This window comes from Garra rufa, chromosome 12, assembly GCF_049309525.1.
Source record: "Garra rufa chromosome 12, GarRuf1.0, whole genome shotgun sequence".
In the NCBI taxonomy this organism is placed as follows: Eukaryota; Metazoa; Chordata; class Actinopteri; order Cypriniformes; family Cyprinidae; genus Garra; species Garra rufa.
The window spans coordinates 2,067,646-2,087,894 of NC_133372.1; the positions used below are offsets into that span (position 1 = coordinate 2,067,646).

Here is a 20,249-nt window from a genome sequence, read left to right on the forward strand (position 1 = left end):
TCTTTTGTGAAATAAAACTCACCATTAGGAGGACTGTCCAAACTTCCACGTCTCTTCCTGATTTCAGTCTCACCAGAAGCTTCTTGTGTCTTCTGTTGAATCAGTTCAGGTCCTGGTTGACAAAGTGACACGCTTCTGGCAATTTCTTCTTTTATCCGGTCTGGTCTAAGCTTGTCCCATCCTGGTGCTTCCAGAACACTGATCTTCCTTCCTGCTTGTTCGCTTTGATATGAAGTATAGAGACCAACTTCTTCTGGTGTCAGATTCTCGCAGTTTAGAACTGATTTGACCACTTTATCTCTGTCCTCTCCAGCATTTCCTAAGATCACAATTGTGAGATCTGGCTGCGCAGGGGAACCTCCTTTAAAGAGCAAACAAGATCAAAATGAATATTATTGCATGTTTTTATTATTATTATTAATCATGATATATAACTGTTGTAAACCACACAGATAAATTGACTCACCCTGAGGAGATTCAGTAGCCATGATCGCAGCTTTACAAAATGCTCCTTTCTCAAAACTGATAAAAAGAAAACACTCAGTTGGTTCTGCTGTGCTACAGGTTATAAATACTAAGATTATACTGCAGTTTTAAAACCATTAAGCAATGCCGGATCACAGAAGACGTAACAGTAATTTTGGGGATATGTGGGGAAGGTGAGCATCGTACAGCTGCTCAGATAAATGTAACACTGCAAAACAGTGAAGGTATGTTTTTTTTTTAATCTCTGGTTTGTCCCTAAATACACTGCAGTTATTGCTTCTAAATCTACAATGTTAAGAACATTGTTTGGAATTTGAATCTTATCACGCATGGTCTACATTTCTGACTGATTCTGACATAAATCATCATGTTAAAATAACCGCATTTAATATATAAACATTTGATTTCAAGATATCAGAGGAACACAACCAAAATGTGAACCTATTCGCTAAATATCTTATGCGACAGCAGAATATACTTACAAAAACTTTTTGTACATATAAACACAGAAAACATCAAACATGAGGCAAAATTTGATATTGTTTTAACCTACCTCACATTAGGTTGTTTTTCTGGACTTCTACTTCCGTATAAAAGTATACTTTCACTAAGGGTGCTGCAGATGAACTTTGAACATTTTTAGATTAATGTTTAACAGTAGATGGTCATAAGACAGTGGTGTGATCTTACAGAAGAAGTGTGTATTGTCAGAGGTATTTGCTGTAGCCATTCTGTTTAGTTCACAAAATACTTTAACTAAATTACCATACAGCTATACAGTTAAAAAAAACAACAACAACACACACACATAAAAAAAAACTTAAATATAGATTTGAGGTAAGTGTACCCATTAAGCCCACCAAAATCTAAGTGTAGGTGTTTCTCATAGAAATTGACATTAAATTGTTCCAAAACACATTCCAAACTAGTAGCATTTAGTAAGAGACTCGCTTTCAAATGAAGCTAAACAAAGGGAACAATAAATAAATACAAGCCACTGCAGTTTTGGTGATTCAATCTGTGCTTTAAGTGTTGACTGAGGGGACCACTGTTGTGTCAACAGTGCATTGCTACATTTTTCTAATTTTCCAGCATAATTACTACTTTTATTTCTGCAGTTAGAGCATTGATTTGTAAAATAATAACTGTCTTACTTTCTTAAAAAAAATTGCTTTTCCTTTATAAGCCATTGCAATTCTGCTGATTCAATCTGTAGGCTTTAAGTTTCCATTTATTGTTTTTATCATATAAAGGTTTAAATATGCAAGACAATCCACTGGCAACAGAATTTTAATTTTAATTCTCTTACTCCTCCTCAAAGGATCACAACATACCGTATTTACAGTTTTCAAAGTGAATGTTTAGTGAGCGATTAAGATGTAGCTTGATGTTAGGAAAAAAAAACATGATTCATGTATATACATAACAAATATGAAACAAAAATGAAAACAGAAATAAAACAGTCCGTAGATTCTCATTTCTATGTAAGGGACGGCAGGTGCAATCAGTCACCATCAGATATTTCCCTCTATTAGTGGAAGTCAACAGTCAATCTGAGCTCAATCTGAGTGTTTCAGTTCAGATCAGTGTAAAGGAGCTTCTACTTTAAACGGCAGACGTCAAAGGCCTTTAGCTGAGTTACAGTGGGTCTCAGAGGTCAGCGTTCAGACTCTCTTCCAGCGGCCGTCTTCAGCGCGACAGTAGAGATGCGGCTGACCGGCTGGAAACAGCCCATCTGCGGTCGGATGATCCAGCAGAAACTGAATGGTGGATTTGATGTGATGGACAAAGTGAGGAGGTTCTGCATTTGGAGACGTGGACAAATACTGGTGGACAAACCAGATGAGAAATAAATGAGAGGAGCCGTTTTATCAAATCTGCAAATCTGATGAAACACATTAAATAGAGTATATTAGGGCTGCTCGATTATGGCAAAAATCATAATCACGATTATTTCGGTCAATATTGCAATCACGATTATTGAACATGATTGTGAGTGGGTCCGGAACTTTATATGATTTATTCATTTAAAGATAGCAATACAATAAAAAAAAGATACAAATGAAACTTTAATTTTATGTAATGAATTGAATGTAAAATAAAACAGCATAGTCTTGACTGTAAGAATTACACATGCTTTTTTTCTTTTAAAAACTACAAAAGTCCCTCCATCGAGAGCAGCGAGTGATTTGTCTTTGTCTTTTGTTGTTTGATGAACACTAAGCACAGAGACGGCAGAAGGAATATTACTTGTGGCCGCTTTAAGACCTGCACGGATCCAATATACTGGATTTTCATTCTCAACTGTTTGTGTTAATTTGAGACATAACTGATGAAGGTTTACACCAATAATCACCAAAGGCCACATTTTGACATATATTTGCATGTTTTTGATTGTTTAGGAACGCATCTTAAGGTAAACGTTCACTTTACTTGTCAGTGTTCTGTTCCGTCTCTGAAGGCATACACAGAACAGCACAAATGATCTTTCATGCAGAACATTAAATAAACATGCACGTAATAAATCAAGCACGTCCCATTTTATGCAAGTCCCGTTACATGATTTTACTGATTTGCATGTGAATTTCGCTTTTGTAGAGGAGCGAAAGGGCACAAAGAGTGCGGAATCAGGAGCAATATTCGTTTTATCTCAATTATTGTATTTTTATAATCGTTTAAAGCCGAAATCTAAATCAAAACTGAATTTCGATTAATTGCACAGCCCTAGAGTATAACCCCTAGATGGGTTTTCAGACCTGTAGGATGGTTTCATCATCTTGGGACAGCCAGAAGGCCATGTCATTGTTTGGTGTCCATCTGCACGGGCCGATTTTCACAAGCTCCCTGCTGGAATCATACACTTCAACCATCTGTCGATAACATTATACCACAGTTAGTTCAGTCCACCGATTCTGATCGCTAGCATTCAACAGTCAGATATTTTTAGTGAGTGCTTCATCCACATACCTGTCCACCAGAAAAGGTGCGTGCGGATCGGAGCTCCTCCGCCGGTCCTCGACACGTGAACATGGCTGGAAATACGTGACCCGTTTTAACGTTCACACCTGAACTCAGACAGAAACACTCGTCACGTGCGTGATGAATCCACAGTAAACTGAAAGTGTGATTATCAAATCACAAAGGTTGCAATTTAAATAAATATAAACTCAGTGTATATTGAAGAGTGGCCTTGTGTTCATTTACACTCGAGCAGCTCATGATCCAGTGTTTTTAGAGTCTGAGAGCAGCTCGGTTAAAAACAAACAAAGTGTCTCTAAGTGCAAATAGCCCGTCTTGTTGGCAGAGGAACTCACAAATGTGTGATTGGGCAAATCAACACTACAAAAGATCAGCTGGAGTAGATTGTAAACCACATGCAGTAGTCGTTTTGGCACGATCGACCAGAGCTCAAATTCCCCTTTTGCCGAACGTATTTTTCTCCCTTTTCAAGTCTCATATCACATCAGAAAGGCATTTATTTTCAATGAATCAAAATGTTGAAAATAAAGAATCAGGTAGGGTTTGGTAGATACAAGGAGGGTTTTTATCGCCCCAATAAGGTAGCATCCATTTAATAATTTCAATTAAAGTTATAATTTACACTCAATACACTTTTTATTGCATACTCTTTTATAATGCACCACAATACTGAGGTGCAGATAATTGCCACTATTTGCAGTAAATTGTATAAATAGCAGAAAATATTGCTCTTTTAACATAGTGTAAATAGAATCCATTGCTATTTGGTGTGGACATCAAAAATGGTCTATTTACAATTTATTTAATCCTTGTGCCGCACTCAGCATTTATTTTTAGCATTATATTCAATTCATACTGCAACTTCATAACTCGGATAACACATCGCATTCGTGCTGAAGTGTCTATCACAATGAGCAGGTGATATTCAGAGAGGATGGAGATGTTGTACGGTACCTATCCCATACACCACAGGCCGATGAATCCCATCTTTGATGATATCATTCATGTCTAAAGAGACAGAATTAAATTATGCAATTGTCAAAAAATATCATGCACTATATTACAAGTCTTATGAGGTCATACAACAGCTTTGTGTGCAGAATAAACATGAATACAGGAATAAAATATATATGGGCCATTCTACAAAATTGGTCCAAAGTCAGAGTTGGAAACATTTTAAAGAAGAACTATCACTTTAAGGTGAATTGGCTCAGAGAAACAAAACAATTCCACATTATGACATCCTCTGACCTGTGATGCAGCACGTCTCCAGGTGAATTTCTTCCTTCTGTTTTTGAAAGGCAGCTGCAAGGCAAAACATTTAGAAACATTTAGCATTTCTCTTCACACAGTTAATGTTTCATCTTTATCTGACATTTGTCCTCAACCTACCCAGAATACTAAGGCTGAGTGAGTGTGAGGTCCTCTTGTCATCATCAAAACCACCAACCAGATGCAACTCCAATCTGAAGACACAAACACATCCAGAAATCATACAGGGCTCAGTCAGGGCTCTACAGTGCAACCATTTCACTCACATTTGTGGCTGAAAATGACTGTGTGCAACTATAAAAAAATATTTAGGAGCTCCATGTGCAATTGACCCGATCAGCATATTTGTGTTTGAGCTGAGAGGAGCTTCAACGGTTTCTACATGTTTTTGCACTGTTGAGTGATGTATCACAGACATATCTCACAAATCCGTTCATTAACAAAGTGTAGAGAGAGTGTAAATAGGAAATTGATTGTGCAACGTACAGAGCTTCATCGATTGTAATGGAACTTTGTGAGATTGTGATGAACGAAGATGAGTGACCCCTTTTAATAATTTTTAAGGGAGTTTGTGAATGAGATATTGACTTAATACAACAGTTAAATCAACAAGAAGTTAATATTAAGTGACTTACATTGTTTGACTATAACACTATTGCCTGATTTTGCTCTATTTCATCGTCACAAAAGAATCTAGTAAGTCAATGATTCAATTACCCATTCATAAAGTGGATCGAACCAAATGAATGATATGATTCAGTAATTAAATCAGTGTCTTGCCACCTGCTGACAGATTTAGTTTGATTTTTAAGCATCTTTTTGGTTATTTAAATAATTTTATATTTCTGTATTAAAAATTGTATATTTAAAACATTCATCTCAACATGAATTTATGAATTTGACTGCACTCATGCCACCTCTGAGCCTCATTAAATATATATAAATACACCTACAAGCCACTTTTTTTTGTGTTCTTCTGTGCCACCTCTGTAGTACAAATTAATTTTGTTAATACTGATTTCATTTGATTGGTAACTTATTCTTATTCTACATGTGTGTGTGTGTGTGTGTGTGTGTGTGTGTGTGTGTGTGTGTGTGTATATATATATATTTTCTTTTTTTTTTTATTAATTAATTAATTTTTTAATGTGCCATAATAGATGACATACTTTTAATAAAGTTAGAAAAATACCATTACAAAGGTGAAAAATAAATTCCCCTGTAAATCACTTTAAGAAGTCAAATATTACCTCGTAATGGGAAGGCTAATTTTATATCAGACTTTTTTGATTATTTTTTAGAATGTGCTCCGGAAATTTTGACTGTGCTCCTAATTTTTTTTTAAGCTGGGAGCACAAGTGCTCCTAAACAGAAAAGTAAGCATAGAGCCCTGGAAGTCCTTCCTATTTTCTATTCCAGTTCAGCGATGTGTGACAAATTCACAGTACCTGCCCTCTTTAGCTGGGTTGCTTCTAGAAGTGACAGCATTAACTATCAGAGGAACTTCAGTCCATGTGCTTGAACCATCACAGTGTGCGAGACACGTCGCTCCACTGCCTGCAGAAGAGAAATACAGGATCAGACACGCAGTAAACCAACACAGACACTGACGTGATGGAGGCTCATGTTACCTGTGTGTCGAAGCACGACTAAGTGGCATGTGGTGGCGTCATCGGATCCCAGAATGGAGACCGAATCTGAGGAAAGAGAAACATCAGCGTGTGTTTAACACATTGACCTTCAACAGATCGAGAGCAAACCCTTACTGTCCGCTGGTGTGGTCGCCGCAAACTCCCGCTGCTGGACATACAGGAGCTGTTTAGGGTCCACAGACTCTGGACTTCTGGACGCAAACTGCTTTGCAGTTTCCTAAAAGAAACATATCAATGATCTATAATTACTATATGTGACCTTAGACCACAAAACCAGTCATAAGAGTCCATTTAAAAGAATTGATTTATACATCATCTGAAAGCTGAATAAATACACTTTACATTGATGTATGGTTTGTTAAAAATAGGACAATATTTGGCCGAGATACAACTATTGAAAATCTGCAATCTGAGGGTGCAAAAAAATAAAATACTGAGAAAATAACTTTCAAATTTGTCCAAATTCAAGTTCTTGGCAATGCATATTACTAATCAAAAATTACGTTTTGATACATTTACGGGAAGAAATTTACAAAATATCTTAATGGAACATGATCTTTACTTTTTAATTCACGTAATTGGCAATAAAGACTGCAATTAATGCTTTTGGGGTTTCTTTACATCAAGATGCAAGCCCGTTTCCGCCATTGAATAAAAAATAGAAAAGGTAATTGCGACTTTTTATCTATTTATTCTGACTTTTTTTCTCAGAAAATTTTCTTTATTTCCGCCAAACATGAGGATTATGTGTTCTCTTTTGTCAATGATGATGACGAGATTCGGTCATGACTGTTATGGAGTGTTTATTTTGTGGTATAACACCCAAATATATATAAACTCAACATTGCAAGATATAAAGTTTGAATTGTGAGATATAACCTCGCAATTGTGGGTTATAAAGTTCAGTTCTGAGGACAAAAAAAAGACTGATACATTCACAGAATTGCGAGTTTATATCATGCAATTTTGACTATATAACTTGCAATTCTAAGAAAAAAGTCAGAATTGTGAGACAAGTCACAATAACCTTTTTATATTTTTTATTCAGTGGCAGAAATGAGCTTCCATATCATAGAGAGTTGTGGGGGAAAAAGTGAACATTTTTGGTCCGTCTTGGGTATATAAATTTAAGGATCCATTTACTAAATGTGTCCACCCTGTTAGGTTTTCTTAATAAAAAAGACACAGAATCCCAGGAAGTGGGACCCAAAGTGCTTTTTTTGTTGTTGATTTTTTTTACTACATTTTTTATTATAATTTTACATTTTGCAGTTAATTTCAATTATAAAAATACATTTATAAAAATACTTGTGGTCGGTATTTCATCCAATTAATATGAGCTCTTAAAAATGCATGCATAAATATGAGAAAAGTTAGAAAAAATGTCACCTTATAAACAAATTAAATAAATAAATAAAAACGGACTATATGATGTGTATTTTGTATTTAAATAATATTTAAATATAAAAACAAAGACCATTATTGTACATTACAGTGAATGAATCTAAAAGATTTCTGCGGTGTTGTTTATCTTATATATAATAAGTGTTTAAACATAAAGAGAAAGAGAGTCTATAAACATTACAGTCTGTGAACGCATGCTGCGGTATAATATTAAAGTGACTGATATTATTGTTTTTGTATATTATTTCTGTACCTTGAGATGCGGGTGTTTGCTGAAGAGCTCCGCGGTTGAGCTGACGCGCTCTATTCGCTTATTCTGAGTCAACAGCGGCATCCTGACAGCGATTAAACCCGATCATCTGAGCATTTCATTAAACTCTGATAATTAATAACTCTGTCATGTGTGCTTCTCCTTCATCTCACCGCTGCACTGACGCTTTCTCTTCCGCTTTGTGCTCACGTCACAGCTCACGTGACTCTGAGAACGTAGAAATGATTCGCTAGAAAGGACATTAACCGGAAGTCAGATTAACATTAGAAAGAAATCTAGAGGAATGGCCGAAGCAGTTTAGTTTTTTTAATGCTTTATTAACAACAAGTGACATGCAATACATAATCCACAACAAGACAAAAACGCATTTTACATGTATAAATTAATAAATTTAATTTAAAAATAAAAATAAATAAAAAATAAAAAATAAAAAACATAACAAGAGGTTTGCTTTTTGCGAATTTGGTTTTATGTATGTGGAATTTAAAGAAAAATAAAATAAAATTTATAATAAAACCAACATCCTTTGAGGAGTGATCATTAACAGCCCAGAATCACATGTTTATAAGATAAGGAAATTGTTTTTAAAATATTATCAGCAATGAAAGCCTTTACATTACTCCAAAAGTACTGGGAATATTGGCAGGACCAAAATAAATGAGAGATTGTTTCATTCAAGAGTGGATGATTGACAGAAAGAGCATTTTAAGTCAAAATCAATTATACATTTTTGCAGGAATTCTTTTGTAGGATAAACTCTATGAATTAATTTATATGAGATTTCTTTAACCTAAGGAGGAATTTTTGAGGTAAAGACCAAACTCGAGTCCGAATAACATTCTGAAAGAAGCAGTTCAGTTTGAGCGATACACATGTAGATCGACAAATGCTATTTTATTTGTCGTAATTTTGCTGAAATTTGACACATTATCATGAAACAGTGGATTTTGGAGCATTTCATATATGGATTTTATATATGGGCCATTCTGGAAACGTGTATTTTCAACAATATTTGTGTAAAAACTGGTACACATTTCTAGTAATTGTACATTTAATTCTCATATTGTATTTTCAGAAAGTCTTGGAATATTTGTCATCTCCTTAAATTTGTCACTATTGAAACACAGTAATGGTGTTATATTGACCTATTAAGATTTTGCATACATCTACCTTGTAAATATATATTTTTCTTTTTTATGAAAAAGTTTTCAGAGGTAAATCAATAACAAGTACAATTTTAACAATATTTCAAGTGTGCTTGATAAGATTCGTTGTATTTTGAATTACATTCGTCTTTGTAAAAGGCAAAAAGTTGATCAAACTGATTTTCAGTGTTGGGGAAAGTCACTTAAAAGTAATGCATTACAATATTGAGTTACTCCCTAAAAAGTAACTAATTACGTTACTTAGTTACTGTCTATTTTTATTTATTTATTTTAATTGCTGAAAACAAGAACATGGTACAAAATATCAGCAGTGGTGCTACTTGAAAGATAACAAACATTCAAACAATAGAGAAAGAACAAAACAAATAATACAAAATTAGTCTTAGTTACTGTTTATGGAAAGTAATGCGATACGTTACTTTTGTGTTACTTTTTAAATCTGGGCAGGGCTTGTTTGTTTTTCTATTACTATTCTATTTTTTAGAACCAGAAAGTTATATTTTTGTCAAATGTAAAAGCCTTTTTACACCAAAAGCCTCAGGCTTAGAGAAAAGTAAATTCATGTCTGTACAGTAGACGCAGAAGAACAAATGTCAACTCTTCAGCAATAAAAAACAAAACAAAAACAAAGAAAATGTTAGATTATATTGAGTAATCTTTGCTTATTAATATGGATGAATTGGATCATTGAAGGTCGGCAGCAAAGACATCAGTTAATAAAATGGGATTAAAATACATAAATTACATAAGTCTTTATGCATTTTTTGAGGAATACTGTATCTGTGTTTTTTAGTGAGTGAGATGAATTAATGCATGTTCACATTTATTCCAGAACTAAATCTACATCTTACTCACAATTTCTCTCAACATGGGGACAGGAGAGCTTTTAATCAATAAATGGGAGAAAAAGTAACTCAGATATTTTCTTGTTGATTAAAAAGTAATGCGTTACTTCTCTATTACTTGGAACTTTTTAAAAACAACAATGGAATAAAATGCAAAAATTATTTCAATATCATTTTCATACATTTAAATTGAGGGTTTAGGTTACTGCAAGTAGCCACTAAATGATGGTTTTATATATATTAAGCTTACTGATATTGTAAATATTATTGTGGGCATCAATAGATAATAGAAGGATCTTAATAAACATACAAGATTTGAATACTTAAATGCTTTTTAAAAGTTTTTTTGTGGTTGTGGGACAGTAGCTTGTGTACTGAAAATGTGAATAGTTTTGGTATTTATATACTGATTCTGGACGGACAACCAAACAATACAAAATACACACCATTTTTATATGTACTGCAAAACTAAATGTATAATAGAGTTGGGGTGAAATTAACTGCTTCAAATAAGTTTTTAATAATTAACGTTATTATATATACACTGCAAAATATGCTTTTCTTACTTCGATTTTTTGTCTTGTTTCGAGCCAAAATATCAAGCAATTCTTAAATCAAGAAGGATTTTCTAGACGAGTAAAAATTATTGTCTTGTTTTCAGAAAAAACAAGTCAAAATTAAGTGCGTTTTTGCTTGAAACAAGAAGAAAAATAATCTTGTTTTCTTTTTTAAATTTTATTTTATTTTAATTTGTTTGCTTAATTACCCCACTGGCAGATTATTTTGCTTGTTCTAAGCATTTTAACCTGTTTTTTTCTGAAAACAAAAAAAATATTTTTACTCATCTAGAAAATGCTTCTTGATTTAAGAATTTTCAGATATTTTGGCTGGAAGCAAGACAAAAAAATCTAAGTAAGAAAAGCATTTTTTTTTTTTTTTTTGCAGTGTAACAATGTATAACAACACTATACAAATATAATAAATAAGTAAACATATAATAAAATTAAATAAACAATTAAATAAACAAATAATTAAAACAATGTGTAATACAGCTGTTGATCAGAAGGAGGCTCCAGTGCATCACATTAATTTTCACTGAGGTTTTGCTTCTGCTGAAGATTTAATCACTTACATTTGGTTTTGATTAAGAGGAACTTCTTTTCTTTCTTAGTGATTGAGAAATGATTAAGAAATGCTCAGTTAATGTGTAATCCATGTCCTGAAACCAACACAACGTACAGTAACCTTTAAATAAGAGTTTCACCGAATTTAAAAACAATTTTTATAATTAAAATAACCTCATTACTAATAATATTATCCTAAAATTTCAAATTGAAATGTATAGTTAATACATAGATAAATATGTAAAATGCTTAACCTTTAAATCACCATTATAGTTGCAAAGAGCTTGCTAAAAGTCTCTATTTTATCTTTTTGAATCCAATATTAAACCAGGATGTCAAAATGTTAATTGTAAAGTTTATAACAAGTTTAAGCCACTGAATTAAACTGCCAACTCACTGTGACCGAATGTATATTGATCATTCAGTTTATGAGGTTTCTCAGAAACAATAGAATCATGTCAGGAAATCTTACTCACTGTTTACCTAACTACAGGATTTACAATGACACACTAATCTAAAAGCTTTAGCTTTGCATATATAATTAACTTCACAACAAAAAGTCATGATGATTTTTCTTTATATGTGTGTATATATATATATATATATATATATATATATATATATATAATTTATCAAATTTGAACATATTCTAACCATGAATAAGTCCATTTTGTTCTCATGCTGGAGAGGTTTCAATTCATATGAGACATCCTCATATACACTACTGTTCAAAAGTTTGGGGTCAGTACATTTTATAAAAAATTTTTTAAAAGAAATTAATACTTTTATTCACCAGGGATGTATTAAGTTAATAATAAATAATTTACATTGTTATAAATTTTTTTTTTTTTTTTTTACTTTTTACACTTATTCATGAAAGAATCCTGAAAAAAAAAATAAAAAAAAAAAGGTTCCAAAAAATATTTGGCAGCACAGCTGTTGATATTATCCAACATTGATCATTCTAATAATAAATCAGCATATCAGAATGATTTCTGAAGGATCATGACACTTAAGACTGGAGTAACAGCTGATAAAAGCTGTCAGCTTTTCATCACAGGAATAAATTCTATTTTAAAGTAAGTTAATATTATATTAAAATAAAAAATATATATATTTTATATTGTAAAAACAATTTGCAATATTACTGTTATTTTTCTGTATTTTTAATCAAATAAATGCAGCCTTGATGAGCATAAGAGACTTCTTTAAAGACTATTACAAGTCTTACTGACCCCAAACTTTTGAACGGTAGTGTATATAGACACCCACTGATTAATAACTCACATTAAAAACATTACCTACATCCTGGATTCATCAGATCACCAGTTTAATAGAGAGGTTTATGCTTGTTGAATGATGGTTCTTCATAACAAATGAGTCAACCAAAGTGGATGAGCTTACTTCTCTACACTCTTAAAAATAAAGGTGCTTCACGATGCCATAAAAACACATTTTTTTGTCTAAATGGTTCCATAAAGAATCTTTAACATCTGAAGAACCTTACTGTTTCACAAAAGGTTCTTCAGATTATAAAAAGGTAGAAAGAGATGGTCCTTTAAAGAACCTTTGACTGAATGGCTCTCTGTGGAACCAAAAATGGTTCTCTTATGCATCACTGTGAAGAACCTTTAAAAGCACATTTATTTTTAAGACTGTAGAGCGAAATTCACTTTCTGAAATGTTCACTAAATATGTACTTTTAAAGAAAATAGTTTAATAAATCAGTCCACAGCTGGCTGGATTTAATGAACTAGAGCATTATTACATCAAATCAAACAGAATGAGACACCTGTAACTCTGTCCATCACAAACACACACTGATCTGCTCAGGCGCGTTTGATCCATCGGCCTGTGATTGTTCACTCTCTGAATGAAATGCATGAAAATGAGGCGTTTTATCATCATTTTCTCAGGTCTCCAGCGCTCTTTGTCTCAGATGAATACGCTGCACTTCACAGGAACAGGTGTGCTGTCTAGGAATTGAGCGTTTTATAAGCCACTGCATGGATGTGAATATTCATGCAGTTTCATCAAAGGACTGAATTCAACTAGTCTGATATGTGCACTTCATCAAGAGAACTTTAGGAAGTAAGCGTCCTGCATTTGCAGTGGCCTGATCCGGTTATGTACATAACAGCCAATTCCTGTTAAAGGAAATGAAGATTTAGACATTTCCTGTTTACAAAGAGTTTCCAGCTAATCAGCTGATGTCATTTTATCCATATGCTTTTATAACCATTGTTTTTCAACTCCATTTATCTCACTCATAATCCAAGCATCAAAAATTATCTGAAATGCTGCTGTGTGTAATTTACTGAGTCAGAAACTCACTTAAAAATAGGAAAATCTGGAAAGTCCTTTTTTCTTGATATACATGAATAAACTTACAGTACATACACCTTGCAAAGTAAGATGGATCATACAAACTGCATGTTATTATTTAGGACTGACCTGAATAAGATGTCACATAAAAGACATTTACATAAAATCCACAAGAGAAAAATAAAACTTGAATTTATAAAAATGACCCCGTTCAAAAGTTTACATCCCCTTGATTCTTAATATTTTGTCACCTGAATGATCCACAACAGTTTTTTTTATTTTTTATTTAGTGATAGTTGTTCATGAGTCCCTTGTTTGTCCTGAACAGTTAAACTGCCTGCTGTTCTTCAGAAAAATCCTTCAGCTCCCACAAATTCTTTGGTTTTCCAGCATTTTTGTGTATTTGAACCCTTTCCAACAATGACGGCATGATTTTGAGATCAATCTTTTCACACTGAGGACAACTGAGGGACTCATATGCAACTATTACAGAAGGTTCAAAAACATGCATTAAGAGCCAGAGATGAACACTTAATTTGAAAAATAGGGTTAATTTAACTTACTTCGTCTTCTGGGGAGCATGTAAATATCTTCTGTAGCTTATGAAGGGCAGTACTAAATGGAAAAAAATCCAAGATATTTAGGCAAATTAAGAAAAATGTGCCTTCTGTGTTTGAACCTTCTGTAATAGTTGCATATGAGTCCCTCAGTTGTTCTCAGTGTGAAAAGATGGATCTCAAAATAAACAGTCTTTGTCGGAAAGGGTTCAAATACAAATAAATGCTGGAAAACCAAAGAAATTAGTTGGACCTGAAGGATTTTTCTAAAGAACAGCAAGTAGTTTAACGGTTCAGGACAAACAAGGGACTCATGAACAACTATCATTAAAAAACTAAACAAAAAAAAACAACAAAAAAAAACAGCAGTATTAAGAATCAAGTGTGTGTGTAAACTTTTATTATCTCTTGTGGACTATGTAAACCTCATATGTGAAATATCTTATTCAGGTCAGTACTAAACCGTAAAAAAAAATTACCATGCATTTAGATTCCTCTTATTTTAGTAGATTCTGAAAGTGGGAAGTAAACTTTTGACCTCAACTGTAAATGAGATATATATATATATATATATATATATTTTTTCACCTGCTTCAAATGAATAAAGTTATACAACTTTGCTCCCCCACCCCCATCAAGCATCAGAACATATTATAGTCATAAACTTAAAAAGTCATAAAAGACTGTTTTATCACGGTTTAATGTTCAATGTACAAATTTACACAATTTATGAATGTTCATTAAAGTTTCAAGTCTTGTACAGCACTCAAATTAATCAATCTTTTAGATAAATTAGTGTAGAAGAAACTTAATCTGTGTACATAGTTTTATTAAAGTTCATGAATAGAATTCGAACAGAGATACTATGGAAATATTGTACATTCATCAGGAGCTGAGTTCTGAATAAATGCAAGAACTTTGACCCTTAAACACAATCCACAGAAAGCCAAAGGGAGTGAATGATGAGATGAAAGAACTAAATAATCCAGAAAGCAAATAAACAGCAAAAGTCAAACAAATAGACATGCATTTATATTTGAATGAATCCTCCATACAGATACATGTAAGGTAATCCAGTGATATATTTATAAAAATATGAACATACACATTTTATTGATATTTCTAAGTGCTCCGACAGGCATCACAAACTACAAAAGAGTTTGCGGTCACACGGATCTCGGTGATGCCTGATATGTTTAAATACTTTGAGGAAGCATCTACATGCTGCATTTGGTTTGCGCTTCGATCACGTCTGAGTTACTCGACCACTAAATCAGAAAATAACGAGAGCGGGAAGGGAAATCCGTCCTACTATAATCCTGACGTGGAATGCTGACGGCTCTGCCGAGCAACTGATGACAAACCGCTATTAAATATAGAAAAATAGACTCCTACAACCAAAAGAAATGAAAGTGTGTGGCCCTCGGCCAAAGATCAGTGTCGATGTTAACATGTGTTTATTTAAAGTCCAAGTGCAGAAAACATCAGTCGTAGCCCGCCACGGAATGTGGGTTAAGGGTTAAAACGTCACAAAGCACCAAGCGTGCATGAGCGTGTTTGAGTTTCACAAGGTGTAAGAATGAAAAGTGTAAAGCTCAAGACACATTTGGTGCATTTCTGACTTGGACAACTGGTTAAAGCAGAGTAACCCCGCTGTCTAACAGGCTGTCAGTCATCATCTCCTCTCCCAATCATTGGTCTCTAGACAAGCAAAGCCCCGCCTCTCAGAGGCCACCATGTCTTATTGCTGCTCCCAGACTCCGCCCACAATACAAGTTTGTAAAAGGAGAAATGCACTATATTGCCAAAAGTATTGGGATAGCTCCTTCTAATGAACAGGTTTGACCTCTTTAGTAATTTCCAAAGTACAAATCTTAATTTTTAAGCATATAATGACATTCTGGGAAATTGTGAACAGTTTGGACAGGACCCTTCTGTGCATAAGGCAAGGTTCAGTCAGTGTGGAAGAACTTGACTGGTCTGCAGAATAAAAAAAAAAAAAAGTCATAATCCCAGCTGAACACATCTGGTGTGACTTTAAATGCAGATTTGAGCTAAAACACTCATCACCAAACAACAATGACTTGTACATGTGGCTACAGTCATTTTACACACTTCCAAAACGGTTGCAAGAGAGATGGAAATACAATTTGTAAATCATGCTTTCATCTTTGTTGCCACAGTTTTGGAAGTGCCTTGTTCAGTTCTAAAGAAGGGGGTGTCCCAATAGTTGTCCATGTAGTGCATGTACAAGTCATTGGTGTTTGGTGATGAGTTTTTGGCTCAAGTTCTGCATTTAAAGTCACACCTGAGGAGTTCAGCTGGGCTTAGGACTTGGTTTTATGCAGTCACATGCTTCCACAATCTTTCTGAACAGATAATAATCCTTATAAACAGATGCTTTGTCATGTTAAAATAGAAAAGGGTCCTGTCCAAACTGTTGCTATAAAATTAGAAACAAACAATTCCCTAGAATATCATTATATGCTTAAAAATTAAGATTTGTACTCATGGAAATGACTGAAGTAGTCAAACCTGTTTATTAGAAGGGGGTGTCCCAATACTTTTGGAGATATAGTGTTTATGGGGAACAACAGTGAGACTCAAAAGCCCTTTAAGGGCAGGGCGGATCATGATGTTGCATCTGATTAGTTTTGATGACCTGAGATTAATTAAAGAAACTCGAGTGTATTGATGCCAAGAGGAGAGGGATAAATCACTAGAATAAACTAGTTTAAACTAGTCCTGACAGCCTGTTAAACGAGCAGGGTTTAACCTCAGCAGCCGGATTGAGTGATGTCCCCGCCGGAGCTCTTGGTGACCTCCATGGTGGTGAATATCTGGAAACAAATGAAGGGAAGGAGATGTTATAGTCAAAAGATCAAGAACTTGAGATATCAGTCATGTATAATGAAGCAGGAAACGCACCTCAGCACATGTAGGGTGAATCCCGATAGTGTTGTCCAGCTGATCTTTGGTAATCCCACATTTCATGGCGGCTCCGAAGCCCTGTGTGACCTCACCGGCGTTTGGACCCAGATAGTGGAAGCCAATCACACGTTCCTGAACAAAGACAACAGCAGTTAATACTAGTGAAAGGGCAGAGTCGCTTCCAGTGATGATAACATGGAATCTAAATGCAAATCATTTACACAATTCGATGGAAATAAGTAACTTCCTGTTAGAAATGAGCTTGTAAAACAAACAAGGACATGATTTAAAGCCAGTATTTAAAACTGTAATCACACACAAAAACACAGGAGACACACAATCAGGAAAAACTTAACATTTTTGGTTAGAAAATAAACAACAGCACAGAATGGAATAATTTAAGCGCTCTTTTTTTTTTTCTGGAATTTCTTTTTCCGTGAGCATTGAAAGTTAATAGTTTTAGATATCATTACCTAACTGATGTATCAACACAAACAGTCTGACATAAGTATATTGACAATTTAAACATTGCAACTCTATATATAGATTATTTAAAGCTTTATTTTAATTACCAAAATCGATTTACAGTTTAAGTTAACAATAACAACAAGAACTGTTCAATCTAGTTCAGTTTAGTGACTTAGAAGACATGTTTCATAAAAGCCTTTACATTTTTTATTTTAATTAGTGCCGTCAATTGATTAGGGAAAACAAATGAACAAATTAAAATTGCACATTTCTTTCTGCAATTAAAAGCAGTTAAATCGCACCTAACATCAAAGTTCTCATTATACTTCTATTTTGCAATAATTTGACATTCAATTTGTACCAACTCATACCACTGATATTTCTCTATGAATTTAACCACTGACTATAGTATTTTATTTATATTTATATATATATTTATATACCTCCTGTGCTCTTCAGCAAGAAAATATAGCCTACTTTAATAGTTGCCAAACAATTCTAAATTAAAGATGAAGCTTAAAACTACACAAGTTATTGATTTCCTCTTTTTTATTTAGTTCTTTGATTAACAGACATCACAGCAGCTGGATATTTTGGCTGCTGTTACATTAATAGCTGCTGCTGGTAAACTTGACACAGATGTGACACTGCTTTAAACGTGACGCATAAATAATAAGAGTATGCAGTTTTAGAGCAGCCTTAATTGCCTTTTGGTAACTTCATGTCTTAACTGGCGACATAACTACGGTATCGCATAGCCGCAGTTTAATCTGGGTTTGAATATTTTTTGTGCGAATTTGACAAAATTAAACACCCATTTCATAGATACGTTGTCTTTCAATAATTCAAGCACTTTTTAAGTACCTTTTTAGGAATAATGCTTTTTCAAGGGTTTTCCAAAACTTAAATCTCTAATTCAAAGTCAAATTCAAGTACTTCAAGCACCTTGTACGAACCCTACTTGCCCTGCATTAATTGTGGTAAACATTTTGAATGTGTTAAACTGAAAAAATTGCCTGCATCAACCAATTTTGACACCACTAATTTCAGTAATAATAATAATAAAAAACACATATATAGACTGTGACTTATGCGTGTCTTACATTGTCAAGTTTATTGCAGATGATCTTGGCGTAGCACTTGTTGTTGTCCCGACCAGGAACGGTGAACTCCAGAGGCCAGAACAGACTGTGATAGACCTGCAGAGACAAACACAATTAGAGCACTTCATTAACACCACAATCATTATCAGCACAGCTTATTAATATTTCCATTCTGACGTCTGTTTGCAAACACGCACCTCGAGGTTCTCCTGTCCGTAGATCTCGATGGCCTTCTCCTCTGGGTAACCACAGCTGCCGTATTCCATAGGAGTGAAGACAGTGGTGGGAACGTTCACATAATCGCACTGAAACGACACAGGAACTGGTGAGATCTCAGAAAACAGAGTTTAATCTAACATCTGTAGCACACAGGAATGGTTATGACTATGGCAGACCTTCAGAGACGCTCCACCATAGAGTCGGCGAGCCAGAAGTTTCCCGGCCTGAATGGCCACAGGCGTGAGCTCCCACTTCCCCTCCAGGATGTCTCCAATGGCATAGATGTGAGGAACGTTTGTCTGCTCCTCATCGTTCACTGGGATCTTTCCATTCCTGGACAGAGGAAGAGAAAATGACTCAATGTTAGCATTCGTAAAGCAAAGTCCAGGGGTCCGTTCTTTCGTACCTCGCTTACTGCATCCAAGATCAAATCATCGCGCTAACTATGAGCTTGCTATTCCGGTTCTCCGAACGCACTTGTTGTTGATGATTAGTGTAGCTGGATGAAGTGATCTGAGATCACTGGGTGGCTTAAAAGGGGCTACGTATCGATAGTAGAAACATTGATCGGCAACTCTTTGATTGGTCGGCGAACATGTTGAAGGGGACAAATTAAACTCCTAAGTTATTATATTATATTTGCTCTTCCCTTTTTTTGGTTGCTTTTATAAACAAACAAACAGACTATTTCAGAGTCTCTTTTCGAGAGACTAAAATTATATTATTTTAAAGGGAATTATATTATATTACAGGGAAGAGAAAAGGGAATCCTCTTTCACATTAGAGTCACAACAGGACCCACTAGAATAGAGGAACAAGTAAAAGTGAAATGTAAGAATATTCTACAGAATTGTAATATTTATCACTTATATTGCTTTTAGTCTCTTGAAAAGAGACTCTGAAAAAAATCTGTTGCTGCGTCCCAATTCGCCTACTTATACTACGCCCTAAAAGTATGTACTCTTTTTGTGAAGAAAAAGTACATACTTTTGAGTATGTAGCAGAATAGTAGGCAAGCTTTGGGACTACTTCGTCATAACTGTGTCTGTAGCGGACGCTCTGTTGCTTAGTTACCTGAATCCTGTCACTGTTTAAACTGCCCTGTCAATCATCACAGTTAACATTATCTACATTTCGTTTAATTTAATTTCCTACCGTATTAGAGAGAAATGAAGAGGCACGTTCTTTCAGGAGTCTTTCACACCGAGAACTCTGCTACTGTTTGCATAATTATGCATTTAAACGTTAATGACCAAACATACCATTATAAAAGTTCATAATGTTGCTGCACATGAAATATAACGAGGATAACATTATAAAAAAATAGTTTTTTATTAGGTTACACACTGATTATTTATCACTCAAACCCCTTTCTCTACCTGTCCGTTGGTCGCGCATATCCTCCATGTTTGTAGTTTTTTTTAACACTTTTTATGCGTGTTTGTAG

The 20,249-nt window shown here is 34.3% G+C and overlaps 2 protein-coding genes across 2 annotated transcripts in view; both read right to left on the reverse strand.

Moving 5' to 3' along the window:
- Positions 1–2,101: 2,101 nt before the first annotated feature.
- On the reverse strand, positions 2,102–8,127 carry ntan1 (N-terminal asparagine amidase). The gene is made up of 10 exons (XM_073852483.1): positions 8,047–8,127; positions 6,504–6,606; positions 6,369–6,434; positions 6,186–6,294; positions 4,858–4,931; positions 4,717–4,770; positions 4,420–4,473; positions 3,454–3,551; positions 3,243–3,356; positions 2,102–2,312 (listed from the first exon to the last, which is right to left on the reverse strand). Exons 1-10 carry the CDS (start codon positions 8,125–8,127, stop codon positions 2,151–2,153), a joined length of 915 nt encoding a protein of 304 aa, XP_073708584.1. The 3' UTR covers positions 2,102–2,150.
- Positions 8,128–16,777: 8,650 nt separating this feature from the next.
- Positions 16,778–20,249, reverse strand: part of LOC141346786 (thioredoxin reductase 1, cytoplasmic-like) — a 7,333-nt gene continuing 3,861 nt past the window's right edge. The window contains exons 2-6 of the mRNA XM_073851744.1: positions 18,979–19,135; positions 18,781–18,888; positions 18,584–18,679; positions 17,010–17,144; positions 16,778–16,921 (exon numbers count right to left, since the gene is read on the reverse strand). Coding sequence (XP_073707845.1) covers positions 16,859–16,921; positions 17,010–17,144; positions 18,584–18,679; positions 18,781–18,888; positions 18,979–19,135 — 559 coding nt within the window. The 3' untranslated portion in view covers positions 16,778–16,858. The remainder of the gene's footprint in view (positions 16,922–17,009; positions 17,145–18,583; positions 18,680–18,780; positions 18,889–18,978; positions 19,136–20,249) is intronic.

Bases quoted from the DNA above. Each gene is read 5' to 3' on its own strand.
- ntan1 (XM_073852483.1), bottom strand. From the start codon at position 8,127: ATGCCGCTGTTGACTCAGAATAAGCGAATAGAGCGCGTCAGCTCAACC. The intron at 3,357-3,453 runs GTATGTGGATGA...TGTTATCGACAG, and splicing joins GCACCTTTTCTGGTGGACAG to ATGGTTGAAGTGTATGATTC. The intron at 2,313-3,242 runs GTCTGAAAACCC...TTTGTCCACCAG, and splicing joins ATGATGAAACCATCCTACAG to TATTTGTCCACGTCTCCAAA.